This window comes from Tupaia chinensis, unplaced genomic scaffold (assembly GCF_000334495.1).
Source record: "Tupaia chinensis unplaced genomic scaffold, TupChi_1.0 Scaffold000528_1, whole genome shotgun sequence".
Classification (NCBI taxonomy): Eukaryota; Metazoa; Chordata; class Mammalia; order Scandentia; family Tupaiidae; genus Tupaia; species Tupaia belangeri.
The window spans coordinates 584,444-603,405 of NW_006160041.1; the positions used below are offsets into that span (position 1 = coordinate 584,444).

General features: G+C 41.5%; 1 protein-coding gene across 17 annotated transcripts in view; it reads left to right on the top strand.

The window, feature by feature from the left end:
• TTLL5 (tubulin tyrosine ligase like 5) overlaps positions 1–18,962 on the top strand; it is a 330,457-nt gene that overhangs the window by 267,831 nt on the left and 43,664 nt on the right. For all 17 annotated transcript variants that reach the window (XR_003550803.1, XM_027775153.1, XM_006157045.3 and 14 more), the window contains one exon: positions 8,548–8,765. Coding sequence is in view for 16 of the 17 variants with exons in the window: in XM_027775153.1 (XP_027630954.1) it covers positions 8,548–8,765 (218 nt within the window). In the remaining variant the exon portion in view is untranslated. The remainder of the gene's footprint in view (positions 1–8,547; positions 8,766–18,962) is intronic.

Consider the following 18,962-nt stretch of genomic DNA (forward strand, 5'->3'; position numbering starts at 1 on the left):
CGCCGCCGCCTTGGCGCGGGTCCCGGGGGAGACGCGCTGAGCCCGGGAGGGCCCGCGCAAGTCCTGCCGCCATTAGTGACTTTTAAAACTGCTTTCCTTTGGGGACCAGCAGATGGTGTAATGGTTATGTCGCTGGACTTCCACATGGCCTACTGCAGTTTGAGTCCCAGAGCTGGTGACTTGAAACTCTGTCTCTCTGGCAAGTATGTGCATCCTATAGCAAAAACAAAAATCTCTCTTAAAAAAATTAATTAAAAATAATTAATTCTTTTTAAAAAAAGGAGGGGGAGACAGAGGTGGCGTAGTAGTTAAGGCGCTGAACATTCTCACATGGCTGACTGGTTCAAATCGTGGACCTGGTGACTTGCTTTCTCTCTTTCTCTCTCTGTGTCTCTCTCCGGTCAAAATAAAATAAATAAATGAATAAATAAAATTAAAAATAAATCTTTAAAGAAAAAACTGCTTTACTTTTTGTAATGGACATGTAATAGAAAAAATACCTTAAAAAAAGAAAAATCCACCCTTCAGTCTGCCAACACATTTTTATTTTTAAAGGCTTTTACCTGAGGGCACATATACCTTCCAGAGAGAAAGACAGTGAGAGGGACAATGAGAAATCACCCCCAGGGGGGATGGCCATGCTACAATCCTTTCTCCTCCAGTTTCTTCTCAAGATTTTGGGAATGCACACACACATGCCCAGTGTGATTTTCAAGCCACCGGGTCCAGGTTTCAAACCACAGTTGATCTTATAGGAGTCCGGTACCTTAACCACCATGCTACCTGCTGGCCCCAAGTCTGAAAATCTTTTGTGTGCATATGTGATCAGTGTTCAAGGATTGCAGGGCATTGTGGTAGACAGGAAAGACATGGAAAGCCAGAGTCTGCACCATATGAATCGAGGGTCACCATCAGAATATCAGCCTCCCCCAGTGTATGATGATCAGTCATGTATGATTGGTCATCTGTGCAATGTCTTGGGGCTAATTAGTTTCACTGGATTTTATGATTATGGACCGGACTATAGCCCTGGCCTTATTTAACTGCCTCAGTTAGGTTTCCCATACTTTTGAAAAGTCAACTCAGAGACTACTGATGGTATCTTCAGTTTAGTTAGATGAAGGATCCTGAGGCTCATGAGTATATTTGAATATCCAGTTTTAATCACCTTCATTGCTTCTCAAACATTAGCAATACAGTCGATTTAGAGACTTTGAAGCACATGGGTTTCAGTTCGTTGCTGAATAATTGTTTCAAAATTGTTCTGTCCCATCTTTACATCCATTAGAACAGGTTATTTGGAGTAGTAAGAATCTTCTCTCCTACTCCTCAAAGGTGAAAGAGCATCTTTATTGCTTTTAGAAATGGAAAGGAACGCCAGAGAACTTCCAGTATCTTTGGCAACCCAAGACCTTTCTCAGATATTTGTGTGGTTGATCTCTGTATAAACGGTAGCAACTTCTGGGTTTCTGCCCCATCTCGATTGAAGCAATGGACTGCCCAGTGCCTTTTAGCAGTACCAGAAGTTGTATTTGTTTCTCTTGCTCAGACCCCAGTCTTGTTCCAGCTGACAAACATTGTGAATGGAAGACAGCCAATAATTCCATACAGTGGGAGACAAAGGGCTTTTGGAAGTTTACTTTTGCAAACATAGAAACAGCTATCCTCACCCTCACCTTGGCCTCAAGTTTTTTACAGCATCATGGAGTTGTACAGAAGTCACAGTGTGTTCTTGCACTGAATAGCACGCAGCCTGCTTGTAGTAAAGTGAGTAGTTAGTGGCTTACATGCTCAAGAAAATCTGCCATTCTAGGACCAACAGATGAGGTAATGGTTCTGTTGCTGGATTTTCACGTAGTTGACCACAGTTCAAGTCCCGGATTCAGAGGCTTGAAAACTCACACCAAGCATGTGTACGTGCGTGCCCAAAGTTCCGAGAGGAGACAGGAGAAGGAATTATGGCCATCCCCCCTGGGGGGTGATTTCTTGCTTTTTGTCTCTGTCATTACAGCAAGTACACACACCCTATTGCAAATCTCTCTATAAAAAAAGAAAGAAAAAAGAAAATGTACCATCCGATACTTTTAGTGCCAGAGAGAAACATCCTGCAAGTGACTTTGTGTACTGTGTGGCAAGAACTTTGTCCATGTTAGGACAGAAATCTCATGTAGGTAGAATAATGCCTAGAAATGCTTGTTTTTCTGAAATTTGAGTAAAGGAGTCATAGACATTAATATTCAAATAAAAATGCTGTTTAGGGACCAGCAGATGGTATAATGGTTACATTGCTGGACTTCCACATGGTTAACCATGGTTCAAGTCCCAGACCCAGTGGCTGGAAACTCTTGCCAGGAGTATGTGTATGCGTGCCCAAAATCCCAAGAGGAGAGTGGAGGAGAAGGGATTGCAGCGTGGTCATCTACCCCGGGTGGTGATTTCTTGCTTTCTCTCTCTCTCTCTCCTGTGAGCACATGTGCCCTATACCAAAAACCTCTCAAAAAAAGAAAAATGGCGTTATCCTCCTTTATTGCTCTTAATTCTCAGAAAGTGAATTTGCACGGTTATTTCACAAGAAAGAGCCATCTAGATTTTGGGAAGCATCTCTTCCTCTGTCACCAAAGAAGCCTGAGTGAGGCTAAAAGAAGTGTTTGTCTGGAAGGAAATTAAAAAAAAAAAAAATCCCAGAATTTAATCTCTGAACAGTATTATCTTTCTAGTAAGAAAGCCCAGATCTTGCTTTTCTCTAAGCTTTCAAGTTGCAATCTGTGTTCTGTCCATCAGAAATGTCTCCTTCCCACCCACGAGTACCCTTCTGTTGTGGGAGAAGGAGGGCCTTTCCAGTCTTTTGCCTGGGGCCAAGCCAGCCCTCACACTGTGGTTTTCTCTGAGTCTCCTTGCTGTGGTGTGGCTGTTTCCCACACCCAGCAAAGAAGCAAGAGTCATGTATATGTCGACTAGGTCTTGAGTAGAGGCCAGTGCTTACACAGCTCTCCCATTCCCAGGACACTGCCTGATGACGGTGCTCTCCCCATCCCTATAGTGTTAATAATGTGGATCCCAGTCTCACATTTCATAGAAATTGCATAAAGAGAACTTCATATAATTTTTCTATCCTTTTCTGAATGAATACTGGGACAAAACAGTTCACATGATCTATAGTTGGTGGAGTTGTAGGATTGCAGCCAGTGAGCTATTTGGGGCCCAAAGAGGCTGATTTCTGCCACTAGTCTAAACATCTACATTTATGTGTCTACTTTCAACATTGCCTGAGTGTTTTCTTGGGATTCCTCCTATCACTTGATTGCTTTAATCTCACTCCACTTAGCCTTGGCTTCAGTGAAACACCTGGGGACTTGTCTACATTACTGATGCTTTGGAGTTTCAGATGATTGGCAATTTTAATCATTTCATTATCCATTCTGTGTATTGGAGTATGATCACCAAACCGCAGGTCACAACCTAGAAGCTTTTTACTGCTTCCCAAAATCTAGTACATTTCTGCTGTATTGAGGCTTAAGCAAGTTTAAATCTGTGGTCGATAGGAAATTACATCTCATATCAGCTAGGATTCCATTCGGCTGCATGTGACCCCTTCCTCCCCAACCAATGGCTTAACCACATTGGAGGTTTATTATTTTTCCCCATATAATCAGAAATGTAGAGACAGGCTCTCCTAGACTCCATGGTGCCATCAGAAACCCTATGCTCCTATCTGTCCTCTGCAGTCCTTAGCGAGTAACTGTCACCCTGCCACTGCTCACCTCCAGCTGAGATATCCATGTTCTAGGTGGGAACACGAACAACAAAAGACAAAAAGTGTGTGTCCATGAAGTCTACCCCCTTTAAAGGACTTTTCCATAACCACATCAGAAATTTCTGTTTGCATCACTGTATCATCTGGCCAGAACTGTATCATCTGGTTATCCCTAAGTACAAGAGAGATTAGAAAATACAATTTTTTATTTAGGTACACATCATGACTCTAACAAAATTAGGGCAGAACTATTATTATTATTATTATTTTAGATTTTTGCTATAGGGTGCAGGCAGTCACCAGAGAGACAGAGAGAGACAGACAGAAAGCGAGAAACACTCCTCAGGCAGATGGCCATGCTGCAGTCCCTTCTCCTCCATTTTCCTCTTGGGATCTTGGGCACACATGCACAGGTGCCTGGCATGAGTTTTAAGCTGCCAGGTCTGGGACTCAAACTCCGGTTGATTACATGGGATTTCAGCAATGTAACCATTACGCCATCTGCTGGTCCCTAGGGCAGAATTATTAAGAAGAAAAAAGAAGCAATAGAATCCCAGTCATAGTATCTCCTGCACAATAAACTCTTCTGGCTTATTTTATTTTGTTCTTTGAAGTAAAGACCAATCTTATTACCACAAAATTTTCATCTGGGAAGGCGAATTTATTTTTGTTTGGATTCTGCAAAAGAGCTTTCTTTTATTTTGTGGCTGAGTTGGACAATAACACATTAGGCACTGGTCAAAGTTCAGAGAGTTGTCCTGTTATATACATCTGCATAAATACGTAGTTCCCTATTTTCTTATATTGGAATTTAGTTGTTGCTAAGAAAAGATGAACAGTTGGTATAATATGGGTGTTTGTTGTTGTTTATTAAGCACCTAGACATTGTGCAGGGCAGTATGAATGAAACAGAAATTAATCCTATGTAAATCCAGCCATTCCAGCGTGTATTTCCCAAAAGAGAGGAAATATATAGCTGAAATACAAGCAGTGTGAACTAACTCAGATAAGAGGCATATAAATAATTTTTTATAAGTGTTCAGAAGAGGGAAGGATTAGGCCAGCCCGGGGCATGGTGGTTAAAGAAACTGAATCCAACATGGTCAACTGTGTGATTCAAGTCCCAGACCTAACGACTTGAGAAAAATGTAGAGCACATGCTATGTGTGCCTAAAATCCCAAAAGGAGGGAGAGATGGGAGAGAAGGGATCGATCGCAGTGATCACTGCCCCAAAGGAGTGCTTTCTCTCTTTCCTTCCCCGCCCTCCTCTCTTTCTCTCTCCCCCCTCCCCCTCCCTCCCTCTCCAGCGAGCTCATGAACCCTCTAGCAAAAATTTAAAGCAAAGAAATAGAAGAGGAAAAAATTATTTCTGCCAGAGCGAATTGAGTAAATATGATCTAGAAAACTTAAATATATATTCTGATGAATTTAGAAATATGGTTAAGTTGTCACCATGGTAACATGCATCAACTAGACGTTCCTACCAATGGCAGTTTTCTCACAGCATCAAAAATGTAACTCAATAAATAATATTTTTATTTCCGAAGACTCTTTACTAACAATGTTTTTGTTTGTTTGTTTGTTTTGTTTTGTTTTTTCCTTTTCTGCTACTCACCCAGTGGAATCATTTATGGATGGCTCAGTATAGAAATCTGCAGCTATCATTTGATTTCTGGTCTCCTCCCCGTCTTAAATGGGAGACCCAGCCACCTTTCACATCTAAGCATAATTATTAGGATGTGGTGAGGAAAACAGAAGCCTAGCCTAGCTCATTCCAGCTTCCTTTCTACTTTCCAGTTGAGTCTCTCCCACAGATTTTGAGGCTCCAAGGTGTGGAAACAGCAGTCGGAATGAATGGGTTTGTTCCAGAGCCTGTCACAGAAGGCCAACCTCTTGGGGGATGCTTTGGTTTCCTGTCCTCAGGGGGTTCCTGGGACCATCTGAGACCTCCTCTCCTCATGGGTCCTACTCATCAGTGCTGCCCTCCTGGCTTTGCCCATGACCTTAGGTTTTCTTTGTTCCTCTTCTGGGGTCAGTTTCTCCTTCAGGTGGTTTGCCGAGGCAGAAAACATCTCGGTCACATTGGTCAGCCTGGAAATGCCTGGATCCTCTGCCTCAAAATCTTGTTTTTTGTCGAGCATTTCAGTCATACGCACACATTGACCCCACCCAGGACCGCTTGACCCTCCTTATACCTGTCTAGCCCAGGACCTTGGACTTTTCCCTGAAATGGCATGTTCCAAGGCTTAAGGAGAGAAGGGTTAGTGCACATTTACTAAAACTACGCAGTTCATCTTTTAAATCTGAAAAGATGACGTTTATGAAGGACAAAAGTAATGTTAGTAAAATCTGTCTAGAAGGTGAATGTTTCTTATTACATCAGGCTTTGCCACAAGATGAAATTTCTCCCATGTCTCTTTATATATCCTATCTGTGGATGGGAAGCACTTGCCAGAAATCCTTCTAACAAAAAGTACTGTGTATTTTGTGAATTTTATTATTCTTCTCTAAATGTTATTTCACATTTAAAGTTTTAAAATGTATGAATATTGTAAGCAGTATTAATAGTAGTAAACGACCCATAAGTAACACAATTTATGACACAAAAAAACTGTTGGGACCAAGTACTGGCAGAGTGGTGGCGCAGCTGGACCCACATAGAAAACATCCTGGGTTTGAGTCCCTGGACCTCGCTGAACACACTAGGCACACAAACACATGTGCCCATGACCTGGGCTAGCCGAGACTCAGAGTGAGTGGCAGATGGGGTGTACCCCACTCCTAGTCACTCTCTCTAAAAAGTAAATATTTTCTTAAATTGCTACTGAAGTAAATAAATTTTAAGAATTGTATAAGCCTCTACTTGAAGGAAGTATACTTTTTTAAAAATAATTATTTAATTTTATTTATTCATTCATTTAATTTGTCCAGAGAGAGAGGAAAAGTGAGAAAGCAAGCCACCAGGTCCAGGACTTGAACCATGGTCAGCCATGTGGGAGTGTCCAGCATCCCAACCACCACGCCATCTGTTGGCCCCCCAAGGAAGTGTATTTTTACATTCTAACCACAGATCACAGATATATGTTGGCTTTTGTGATGTTTGGGTCATTATTTGTAGGCTTACCCTCTGAGCAGAAATGCCCTTTTGTGGGTTTTGTACTCATAGTAATTTTATTTTGAAAGCATATTCACATGTAAACGCTTGTGTCACTCCTCAGGTCAGCAAGGTGTTACTATGCTAAAATTTTTTTTTTTTTCAGGAGGTTTTTGCCTTGGGGCATATGCTTTCTCTGGATAGAGAGAACAGTGAGAAAGAGTAAGAAATCACCCCCCAGAGGAGGATGGACACACTGCAATCCCTTCTCCCTTATCCTCCCAGGATCTTGGGCATGCACGCACACACGCCCAGTGAGATTTATCAAGCCTCCGAGTCCAGGACTCAAACCATGAGTGGCCGTGTGGGAGTCCAGTGACTTAACCACTATACCATTTGCTGGCCCAACTGTGCTAGAATTCTAAAACTAGCCCTCAAGGCCATGCCTGGTCTGGCTCCTGGTCTCTGTTGTAGCCTCATCCCTCGATGCCCTCTCTGCTTACCCTGGAAGCCACATTAGCTTCTTCCCTTTTCTCAAATGTACAAACCTTCTATAGGAGTCCATAGTTCGAGAGTAGGCTAGAAGTCGAGCTTCAATTAGTTCTTTTTTTCCTTTTGTTGCCTACAGGCAGGCCCGTGCAGACAGTTTTATTCTCTATAGAATCAGTCAGTGCTCATCACGCTCCCATCTTCACCAGCAGCAAAGTAAACAGCTGCCCCTCCAGAGTGGTGGGGACAGTGCTGCATGGTCCGCTCAGGACCCGGAACATGTCGAAGCCCTTCAGTCCTGAGTCCTCACCAATTTCAATTAGTTCTGTGCTCTAATTCTAGTAATGTGTACCCAGGAGGAGACGTCCAGTAAAAATTTGTTGAATTTTTGGGACCAGCAGTTAGCGTAATGGCTATGTCACTGAACTCCCATGTAGCCAACCACGGTTCGAGTCCCAGACCCAGTGGCTTAAACTCACACTGGTCGTGTGTGAGTGTGTGTCCAAGATCCCGAGAGGAGAATGGAGGAGAAGGGATTGCGTCATGACCATCCCCCCGGGGGGTGATTTCTCGCTTTCTGTCTCTCTGTCTCTCTCTGTTTTTCTGGCGAGCACACCCACGCTCCGTATAGCAAAGACCTCTCCAAAAAAAAAAAATTGTTGAATTTTTTTGCTTGCTTGTTTTTAAAGATTTTATTTAACTTTATTTATTTCTTTATTTATACATACGTATATGCATACATACATACATACCAGAGAGGGACAGAGGCAAAGAGAGGGAAATCAGAAAGCAAGCCACCAGGTCTGGGACTCAAACTGCAGTCAGTCATGTGAGAGTCCAGTGACTTTAACCACCATGCCACCTGCTGACCCCTCAGAAATTTATTGAATTTATATTTATAGTGGAGAAGACTAAGGCTGAGACAGACCACAGCTTCTCTGGTTCACACATGTAGGACTAGCACAGAGTACTTGGATGCCCTATTCCTGGCCCAGTGTACTTTCCACAAGATCATCTCAACTCCATTTCAGAAATTCTCTTTCTCTGAATCTAGACCTCCACTGGCAATATTAGCAAAATTTTTCTAGAAAATTGCTTCAAGTTTCTTTTTGTCCCCCCCTTCAGGATTACAAACCAGTTACAGATTGAGGATGGGTTGTATCGAGGGGGAATCTCCATTAATCAGTTTGTTTTTTCTTTTTCTTGTAGGCAATTTTTGGCAGCCAGACACTACCTAACTCCAATTTATGGGCCATGAACAATGGTACAGGCTGCAGAATTTCAAGCGCCATACCAAGTGTCCAGAAACCAACCACTCTGCCACAAAAAGTGGTGCCGCCTCCAAGTTCTTCCTCCTCCCTGGTCCCCAAGCCCCCATCCAATCACAAGCAAGTGCTCAGAAAGGCAACATCCCAGAGGGCTTCCAAGTAAGTTTTCTATAATCTTCTGTTCAGTTTCTTCTCAGTTATGTGGAGGCTAGGCTAATGGGGCTCTTCATTTATGGAGACTTCAAGACAGCTTCTACTCAAGTATTGAGAACAACAACCACTGCTGGGGATAAAAGATAACTCTGGTTTTCATCCCTGGCTAAATATGAATCACCTGGATGCTACTGAAACATGCTGATGGCAGGGCTCTGCCGTGGGAGGGACTGGCTAGTCGTTCAGCTTCCCCAGGTGATGGTGATGAGGGCTCCTTGAGCTCCTGCAGGGTGCAGGGCATCACGAGTCGACTCTGCTGGCCTCTGGCAGGAGCTGTGATCAGACAGTGTGCCAGAAGGCAGTCCTGAACTGTGGTCCGTGAGAGAGAACTTCTTCCTCGATGTATCTTGGTCACGTTAGAGAAGCAGATCTTTTCCGTTTCCTATGAAATGCAACATCCTACTCCCACTCATTTGCTCACTTTTAGGTGTATACAGGGGAAGGCAGGATTGGGATTTCATTAAGTGGGAGTCATCTAACTTACATTAGTCAACGAGCTCTGTGTAGTCTATTTTATACCAAAAAAGACATATCCGTGTGGATCAAATTTCTGTAGGTCACAATTCTTCACTCTACCGTAGCTGCCTTTTAGCCAGTGAACTAGAAACAGGTAGGTAAAGGGTGCTGGTTCTAGCAGCCCTTATCCAGTTTAAAATTAGGAACTTTTTCAAGATGCCGGAAAGAGGCAGGCATTTCTTGCTTTGTAGATATCTACAGGAGATGTGTGTGTTTCTCTTGCTCTTGTTAAGACTCTTCATTTATTTGTCCTTCCCAAGATCAATTGTAAGAAAGAATCAAAACAAAGAAAGAGTAGTTACTGGTTTTTTGTCTTCCCTGGGTGGTAAATCAAATTCTGGACTTGGATCGAAAACAATCTCTTGTGGCTGTTTTAATTACATTGCTGTCATTATTCATTTGTTTAACAAATATTTATTCAGTGCCTGCTAAATACCAAGCACTGTTTATAGGAGTAGTTGGCATTATAATGACTGCAGTACTCTCTGGAGTGTAAGGGAAAGGCAGCAGGAAGGCTGCAGTGTGTGAATGAATGTCAGTAGCAAACTAGGAAGGAAGCCATGTGTCCTCTGACCCTAGAAAGAGTCAAGTCAGAGCCTGTAGGACCAGACCTCCTAGATGCACATCACCACTCCGCACTGTACTGATGGAACACCACCAGCAAGTTACAGGTTACTTAATCTCTTGCCCCTCCATGTATTCATTTGTAAAAATGGAACAATGTAAGTATCGATTGGGTCGTCGGAATAGTCATGACGTATTTTTCTATGCAAAAACACTATACCCAGTACTTCATGGGTCAGTCAATAAATAAAAACAGAATTCATACATTTAAGTGCAGCCAGGCCTTGGACACATAAGAACTTAATCAGCCTTAGTCACCATCATATGCATTCTAAAACCACCCTCTCCTTCACAGATTTGGAAAGTCTGCAGTTAACTAGGAAAGTCAGTGAGTCAGTTATGAATGTTAACTTTGCCAGTGTACTCCTTGTGTGTGGATTCTCTGATCCTTGCCAGTACCCTGAGATGGCGCTTGGTGGCTGTCTAGCTCGCTGGCTGGCTGGTGGAGAGGTACACTCAGGCAGCATGGTTGGACATTGGAAGACTGTTCACCGCCCTGAACTCACTGCTGGCAGGAGAACTCTTCATCCTCCAGAGATGGAATTGCAGGCTCTTTGGACTAACTTTGCTTTGCAGCATTTTTGTGGTTTCTTCTCTGTGACAGGCAGGAGTGTGGGAAAACCGGAAACAGCTCAGCATCAAAAATGCACAGAAGGGGGGAAAAAGCAAAGATTTCTTCAGAATTTAAGAAATATAATCCAAGTATCAAAAGGCATGCTGTGAGGCATTGTTCCAGGAAATACTTTCCAATTTGCCTTTAAAACTCCAGCACAAGGCTCTGAAGCTAAGTGAGCACTAATGGAGATTTTAACATTCTCTCACTTACATGTGAAACGTACAGTGTTGGGAGAGGAAAAGAATAGCATGGTTTTTCATCTGAGCTGACCCAATGAGAAGTTCTCTCTATAAAGTATCCAGATAAAGTCTTTTTAAAATAAGCTTAATTTTATATTACTTTTATTTTCTTTTTTTGGAGAGGTTTTTGTTTTAGGATGTGTGTGCTCGCCAGAAAGACAGAAAGAGACAGAAAACGAGAACTCACCCCCCAGGAGGGATGGCCATGCCGTAATCCCCTTCTCTTCCATTCTCCTCTCAGGATCTTGGGACTCGAACCACGGTCAACTACATGGGAGTCAAGCAACACAGCCATTACACCAACAGCTGGTCCCAATTTTATATTACTTTCAGATGTATAGAAAGTTATGGGACCGGTAGTTAGCATAATGGCTATGTTGCTGAACTCCCGTGTAGTCGACCGCTGTTCGAGTCCCGGACCCAGTGGCTTAGGCTCACGCTGGGCGCGTGTGCGTGTGTGCCCAAGATCCCGAGAGGAGAATGGAGGAGAAGGGATTGCAGCATGGCCATCCCCCCTGGGGGTGATTTCTTGCTTTCTCTCTCTCTGTCTCTCTGGTGAGCGCATGTACCCTATAGGAAAAACCTCTCCCCCAAAAAAAGAAAGTTTAGTAGAAGAATAGTACAGATAGTTGCCATGTACCCTTTACCCAGTTTTTCCCATTGCTAACATCACACATTATCGTGAAACATTACTAAAACCTGTCATTGGTATATATTACTGTGAAACTGTCATTGGTATATTACTGTGAGCCAGACCCCATACTTTATTCAGATCAAAGGAACTTACTTTTAATCAAAAGAGAGTTTTCATGGCTCCTGAAATTAGGACCCTAAATATCTTTTGATATATTTTTATGTTCTAAAGTAATTCTTAGAACCATAGGAAGTCACTTACCATCTCTGTAACTCATCATCATCATCATCATCATCATCATAATAATAATATCTGTCTTATAGGATTGTTAAGAGAAATAAATGAACTAATGAATGTCAAATGCAATTACAGTACCTGGCACATAATACCAGTGTGAGGTGTTAGATATTAGTAAGGTTAATAATAAGATAGCATTTCAAGGAATTTTCATGTAATTTTTTTACTTTCTTCCTGTGAGATGTGTTGCTTCATTTGCTTGGATCTTATCATGGCCTTTTCAGTTCAGATTAATTTCAGGAACCCTCAGTTACAGCTGGTGATCCCGAGTCACACTCAGGAACGCCATCGTTGCCCCAACAGACACAACTAATGAGAAGTTGTAATGAGCTTTTGACCGTGCCAAGATCTGTGTTTTTGGGTTGAACTTCAAACTTCTCATAGCACAGAAATTGGCATTAGACAAATAAGAAGCCATTTCCAAGAGCATCAGAGTTTCCACATTCTAGAGGGTTGAGTTTAGAGAACAATAGAACATAAAAGATGGAATGTCATTTGGATTTTGGTGCAAAGGGAGTTGAGAATCACAAGAGTGGGGTCCTATTTCTTTATGATAATATTCAAGTCCCTTTCCCTCTTAAGAGAGCATTTTCCCATCTGTAAAACAAAAACCACTGTCCCTACTGAATAATTAACCAAAATAACTTGTTTTCTGTCTGTTTCGTTGAAAGCTTTTTTATGAGCTCATTTGTTTTTTAATCCTGATGTTTTGCAGACATTTTCCTCATCCCTTTTTGGCCCACCAGGTCTAGGTCTCTGTTATAGTTCTCAAATTCATATATTTTCTTTAGCTAAAACTTATTTGTCTATTCCTTGAGAAGAATTATTTTTTTTTACAATTTCCATAGTGCCAATAGCCTTTCTTGATTCCTCTAATGTTTGTAACACTTCATAATTTAGTATCCACTTCAGATCCTCCTTTCAAAACTATTTGTGGTATTTTTTCTAAGTGTCTGAACTAAGAAGGTTGACAGCCTACAGACAGCTACATGTACCCGATCTGTCTCTTCCTTGTAATACCCTTTTTTCCAGATCCAGAATGGTACCCTCCAGGAAATACGGAGAAAGAAACCCAGGGAGACTGAAATTTGCCAGGCATATAAGCAAAACTTGTAGAACTAGAGCTGAATTTGAAAGGGCATGGTCAAAGCTGTCAGAACTCAGGACACCCCTTCTGAAGAAAGAAAACTGTTTAAGAAACACAGGCTGAACTACAGTGATTTCGTTCAAGAAGTTGAGATTACCTCCCTTTCCTTATACAAGTCATAGGCTATTCTGCGTCAGGGTGACCTCAGTAGAAATTGAAGCTGGCTGCTCTTCTGTGTCAGCACCCAGGACAGAGGTGTTTGTGAGAGGCTACTAGGGATAAGCAGGGAGGAAAGCTACCAGGAACTGACTAGCCTGGCAAAACCAAGTACTGATTCACGTGACCTGAACATTTGGTGACGTCAGTAATATGATGAAAGATGTTTGGAGATGAATGTCAGAAGAATATAAAAATAAGCATCAGGTTAAAAGATATGTTACAAGGCCAGCAGTGGCATGGTGATTAAGGGGGCTGGATCTCACATGGCTAACTGCGCAGTTCAAGTCCTGGCCCTGACAGCTTGAAAACATTGAAGAGATCCTACTATAAGTTAGTCATCTTCTGTCAACCTTGACACATTTATTATGTGTAGTTTCAAGGAACATGATTGAATTTGTAGCATGTGTAGCATGTTCATTCTTAAATGTAGGATTCTCTGAATAATACATTCCCAAAATATGCAATTATAAGAATGGAGGCATGGTATGAGGCTGCGAGTGTGGCAGGGTCACAGGTGATCAGGGGCAGAGCCACAACTGGAGCTCCCATTACCTCCTGTGCTAACTACAGACTCTCAGAGAGCCTGTCACATACCTGAATACAGAAAATGGCAGGTTAATCAGACTAAAATATTGCTTTTGGAAAAATACAGGATGCATACTTAGGAAATTACTCTGCTCCCTTTTCACATCAGTTTTACCTCTTAAATTACCAATGAAATACTCAAAAAGAAGGCAGTAGTAATACTACTGTCTAGAAATATTGGGGGAATACTGTTGGGTAGTTGGGAAGTCATGACACATTTTTGCATAGAAAAATACATCCTGATTTTCCCGATGACCTAATACTTAGGGGCAGCACAGGACTGGATTGAAGAACAACATCAAGGGCTTTTTATATAATGCCCTTTTGTGAGGGTGCAGTCTGGGACATGAGTGGGAGACCAAGGATACCCCAGATGGTATACTCTCATGCTTAAGGGGCAGGGACTGGAGGGAGGAAGAGATAAGTGCCAGGCAGAACGTCTGCCACTTAGACTCTCTTCTACTAATGCTCACCATTTGGACATCAGTGGTGACAGGAGGAGGTCTTAGGGTTTGCTTTTGGCATGGACAATGACATCAGAGAGATAGATACTAGCAACTACCCTTAACCAGAAGTCGTCATGGTTGTGTATGGCTCTTCGGGGGAAAAGACACATGAAAGTCATGGTCTTCCTTTGATGACTCAGTCTGTGTTATTTAAATTAAAATCCTATTTCTCATCTTTAGCCTACTGAGATGTTGAAATGGTAATGTAACTACTGGATATTTCCCATTTCTTTCTTCTCTTTTTAAAAGATTGGGGAAGGAACTTATGCCAACCTCTGGCAGACTCCATATCAGTTCCTCCCTTAATGACAAACCTGAACTTTCTCCTCTAAGGATGAGCAAATACTGAAGCATCATGGAGTCTGGGTATGGCTTAAAGGAAGGCTTTATGGCGACAATTCAGAGACAGTGCCAACTTCTGAAATAAGTTTAAGCTAGAAAGAAAGTAAAATTTAGGAGCAGAGTGCATCTGTGTGTAGGGCTAGATAGGGCACAAGCAGCCTGGGGTCAGGGTGGATTCCACCAAGATGAGAACAACCTAAGTGGAAAATTGGTTGAACATAGTTGATAGACACTGCACATTGCAGAAAACTGAGTTCATAAAATAAAAGACAAATGACAAAAATACTAAGGAAAAAATATATAAAAGTAAAAACTATAAGGAAAAGGTAGATTAAACCTAACGAATTCCAGAAGAACACAAGTAATAGTCACTAGTATAGGCAAATTAGTCTGAACAAAAAGACATAAATTGTTTTGAGCTACATAATAAGATTGAATTCATTAATGTACAACTTGTGCCTTACAGTGTTTCCATGGAGTTGTGGGTTTGTTTTTTTGGTTTTATTTTGTTTTGTTTTGCTATAGGGTATATTTTCCATGAGTACTTTGAAGACCTCGTGTGTTAAGCTCTATGTGGAGTTCAGGGACAGGACAGAATACTGAATGACTGTGTTTTCCTAAGAAAAATAGTTGATATATAGACTGTAGCCTTCAAACCAGTATGGGGAGGAAATGTAGAAGCTTAATGGATCCAGTGGAAGGAAAGAAAAGAAAAAAGCAAAGGATAAAAACGGTAAATAGGAAAATAAATATAAATAAAAAACTAAGATGGGGGCCAGCCCTTGACCTGGCAGTTAAGGCAGCTGAATCCCACAGGGCCAATAGTGCAGTTTAAGTCTCGGGCTATGCTGGGTATGTGCACATGTGTGCCCAAAATCCCAGAAAGAGGGAGAAATTGAGGAGAAGAGATTGTAGGATGACCGTATCACATGGGTTCGTTGCTTTCCCTCTCTTTTTCTCTCTCTCTGTCTCTCTGTCTCTTTCCAAAAAGCACAAGTACTCTCTAGCAAATTAAAATAAATAAATAAATAAGATAGTAGAACAAAGCCCAAATATATGAGTAATCACAATACATCATAACAAGTATAACAGATTATATTCTTCTATTAAAATAGATTATCAAATTGCATCTTTTTTGGGGGGAGGGGTTTATTTTTGCTATAGGATGCATTTGCCTGCCAGAGAGAGTAAAAGCAAGAAATCATCCCCCAGAGGAGATGGCCAAACCACTATCCCTTGCCCCTCTCGTCTCCTTTTAGGATTTTGGGCACTCACACACTCATGCCCAGAGTGATTTTCAAGCTGCCAGGTCAGAGACTCAAACTGCAGTCAACCACATAGGATCTGGTGCCTTAACTCCACACCACCTGCTGGCCCCAAATTGCATCTTACTTACTTACTTACTTATTTACTTATTTTTGCTATAGGGCAGGTGTGCTCACTGGAGAGAGACAGAGTGAAAGTAAGAAATCACCTTAACCACTATACTATGTGCTGGTCCTCAAAGTGGATCTTTTTATATATATAATTAATGCTTTGCCTCCCTGTCCCTCCCCCAAATGTCCTCAAATTGGATCTTTTTAAAAGTCTAATGTAAGTTATTTCTTTCTTTATTTTTATTTATTGTTTTAGAGAGGGTTGTTTTGTTTTTGTTTTTTGCTTTTTTTTTTTTGCTGTAGGACATGTGTGCTCACCAGAGAGAGAGAGACTGTGAGAGAGAAAGCAAGAAATCACCCCTCAGGGGAATGACCATGTTGCAATCCCTTCTTCATCCTCCTCCACACGCCAGTGTGAGTTTCAAACCACCAGGTTCGGGACTTGAACCCTGGTTAGCCATGTGGGAAACCAACAATGTAACCGTTATACTATCTACTGGTCCTAGTTATAGGCTACTTAAAAGAGATATACCCTGAAAGAGAATCTCACAGACAGGTAAAAAAATAAAAGGACTAGAAAAAGATAAAGCATGAAATACTAATTAGAAGAGAAACTGATATAATATTAATATTTGATAAAATAGAATTAAGCAAAAAGCACCTGTAGGGATTTCTTTTTTTTTTTTTGGAGAGGTTTTTGCTATAGGGCACATGCGCTATCCAGAAAGAGAGAGAGAGAGAAAGCGAGAAACCCCCCCCCGGGGGGATGGCCATGCCACAATCCCTTCTCCTCCATTCTCCTCTCGGGATCTTGGGCATGCACACACATGCGCCCAGCATGAGTTTAAGCCACCAGGTCTGGGACTCGAATCGCGGTCGACTACATGGGAGTCCAGCGACATAACCATTACGCCAACTGTGGGTCCTAACCTGTAGAGATTTTTTAAAAAGCACTCATCTACATTTACTTCATAAATTCAAAATATATAAATCAAAAGCTGACAAGGTTATGAGGAAAGAATGACCAATCCTCAATAATACTGAGTGATTTATTTAAACACACTTATCAGTAGCCATAGGTAACTCAAACAAAAATTACTGGGGATATGAACATTTGACATCCATAAGTAACAGTTTGCTATAATAAGTGAATTTTAATTTTTTTCTTACTGCTGCTCATAAAAAATACATGTTAGGCCCAGCCTGGTGGCAAAGTCAGTAACAAACTGAATTGTAGCACTGGAAGCCGCCTGACCAACTGAGGATTCACATGCCCAGGATTGGCAAACTACGGGGCTAGGGAAAGGGGGTCACAGTGTGATGAGGGTCTTTCACAGGCACATGTGCACATACCTGCATGCACACTTGCTCACACATGCATGTACTCTCTATCATGGATAAAATAAACTTACAAAAATATGAAATACATTTTACATGGAATCCAGTATAAATATTTATCTCATATATGTATCACGTGAAACAAAAACTTCACAGAATACCATTTTCTGGGTTTGTTTGGTTTTTAATACTTATTATGGTCCCCTAAATTAATTTTGCAACCACTTATGAGTCAGAACTAACAGTCCAGATGCCATTAATAGCTATGCAGAGAATATTGCACCCAACAGGGGACATCCAATCTTTTCAAATATGCGAACAGCATTTGCAAAAAGTTAGCACGAATTCTGTCTCATATGAGGGCTCCTTACACTTAAAAATACTATCAAATAATTCATACTCTTTAGCCACCTGTACTTAAATTAGAATTAATGAAAAGATAGGTTGTTTGTTTTTTTTAATGTGATGGGAAATTTTTTTAAAAACAGCACCAATTACTCATGTGTCAAAGATGTTAATTATAAAGGGCTGGACGGTGGCACAGCAGTTAGACATGATCCTCTGCAAACTGATCCACGTGGGAGGATTGAAGGTTCAAGTCTGGAGATGTTTCTGAGTACACCAGGCATCTGGAGATGTTTCTGAGTACTCCTTCTCTGGTCAAGTTAAAAAATAAATAAATAAAGTTATATGGGATAATTCTTTTAATAAAAAAAAAGACAAGGACTGAAAATAAGTGAGTTATTTAATTTGAAAAGGTATAAAAAGACAATAAAGTAAACTGTTAGGTTGTCGGGAACATCACAACAGATTTTTCTGGGTTTTTTTATGCAAAAATGTGTCATGACATTCCTGGCAACCCAATAGTAAAAAGAAAAGAAAAAATGTGGAAATGGCCTAGAGCAGTCTGGCACATAGCAGAACCTGAAAGAACAGTGCATCACAACATGTCTGACATGTGGAAGGATTCCCTTAAATACTTGTTGAAGGAATGAATGAAATTGACAACCAGCAATAGACAGGATTACCTCTGGAAAGATAAATGACTAGAAAGAGAAAGGACCCACATAAATTAATAGGGGAAAAAGGAATATAATCACAAAACAGTAGACTGTAGTGTGCAGTGTGTTTATAAAATGGAGCTCTTGGGGCCAGCAGATGGTGTAGCAGTTATGTCACTGGACTCCTACGTGGCCAGTCACAGTTCGAGTCCCAGATCAAGTGGCTTTAAAATCACAATGGTCATGTGTGAGTGTGTGCCCAAGATCCCCAAAGGAGAATGGAGGAGAAGGGATTGCAAGTATGGCCACCCCTCTCCTCCCAGGGGTGATTTCTCACTTTCCCTCTCACCATCTTTGTCTCTCTCTTTCTCTCTCTCTCTGGCAAAGCACACACACCATACAGCAAAAACATCTTTAAAAATATAATTAAGTTAAATTAAAATTAAATGGAGGGGGCCGGCAGGTGGCATGGTGGTTAAGGGTGCTGGACTCTCACATAGCCAACTGCAGTTCGAGTCCTGGATCTGGCGACTTGCTTTCTCACTTTCTCTCTCTCTCTCTCTCTCCCCCCCTCCCTCTCTCTTTCTCTTTCTGTCTCTCTCTAGTCAAGTTCAAATAAAATAAATAAAGTTAAATAAAATCATTTAAAAAAAAATGTAAATGGAGCAGGGCCAGCAGATAGTGTGTTGGTTAAGGACGCTGGACTCCCACATGGCCGACAGCGGTTTGAGTCCCAGACCTAGCGGGTTGCTTTCTCACTGTC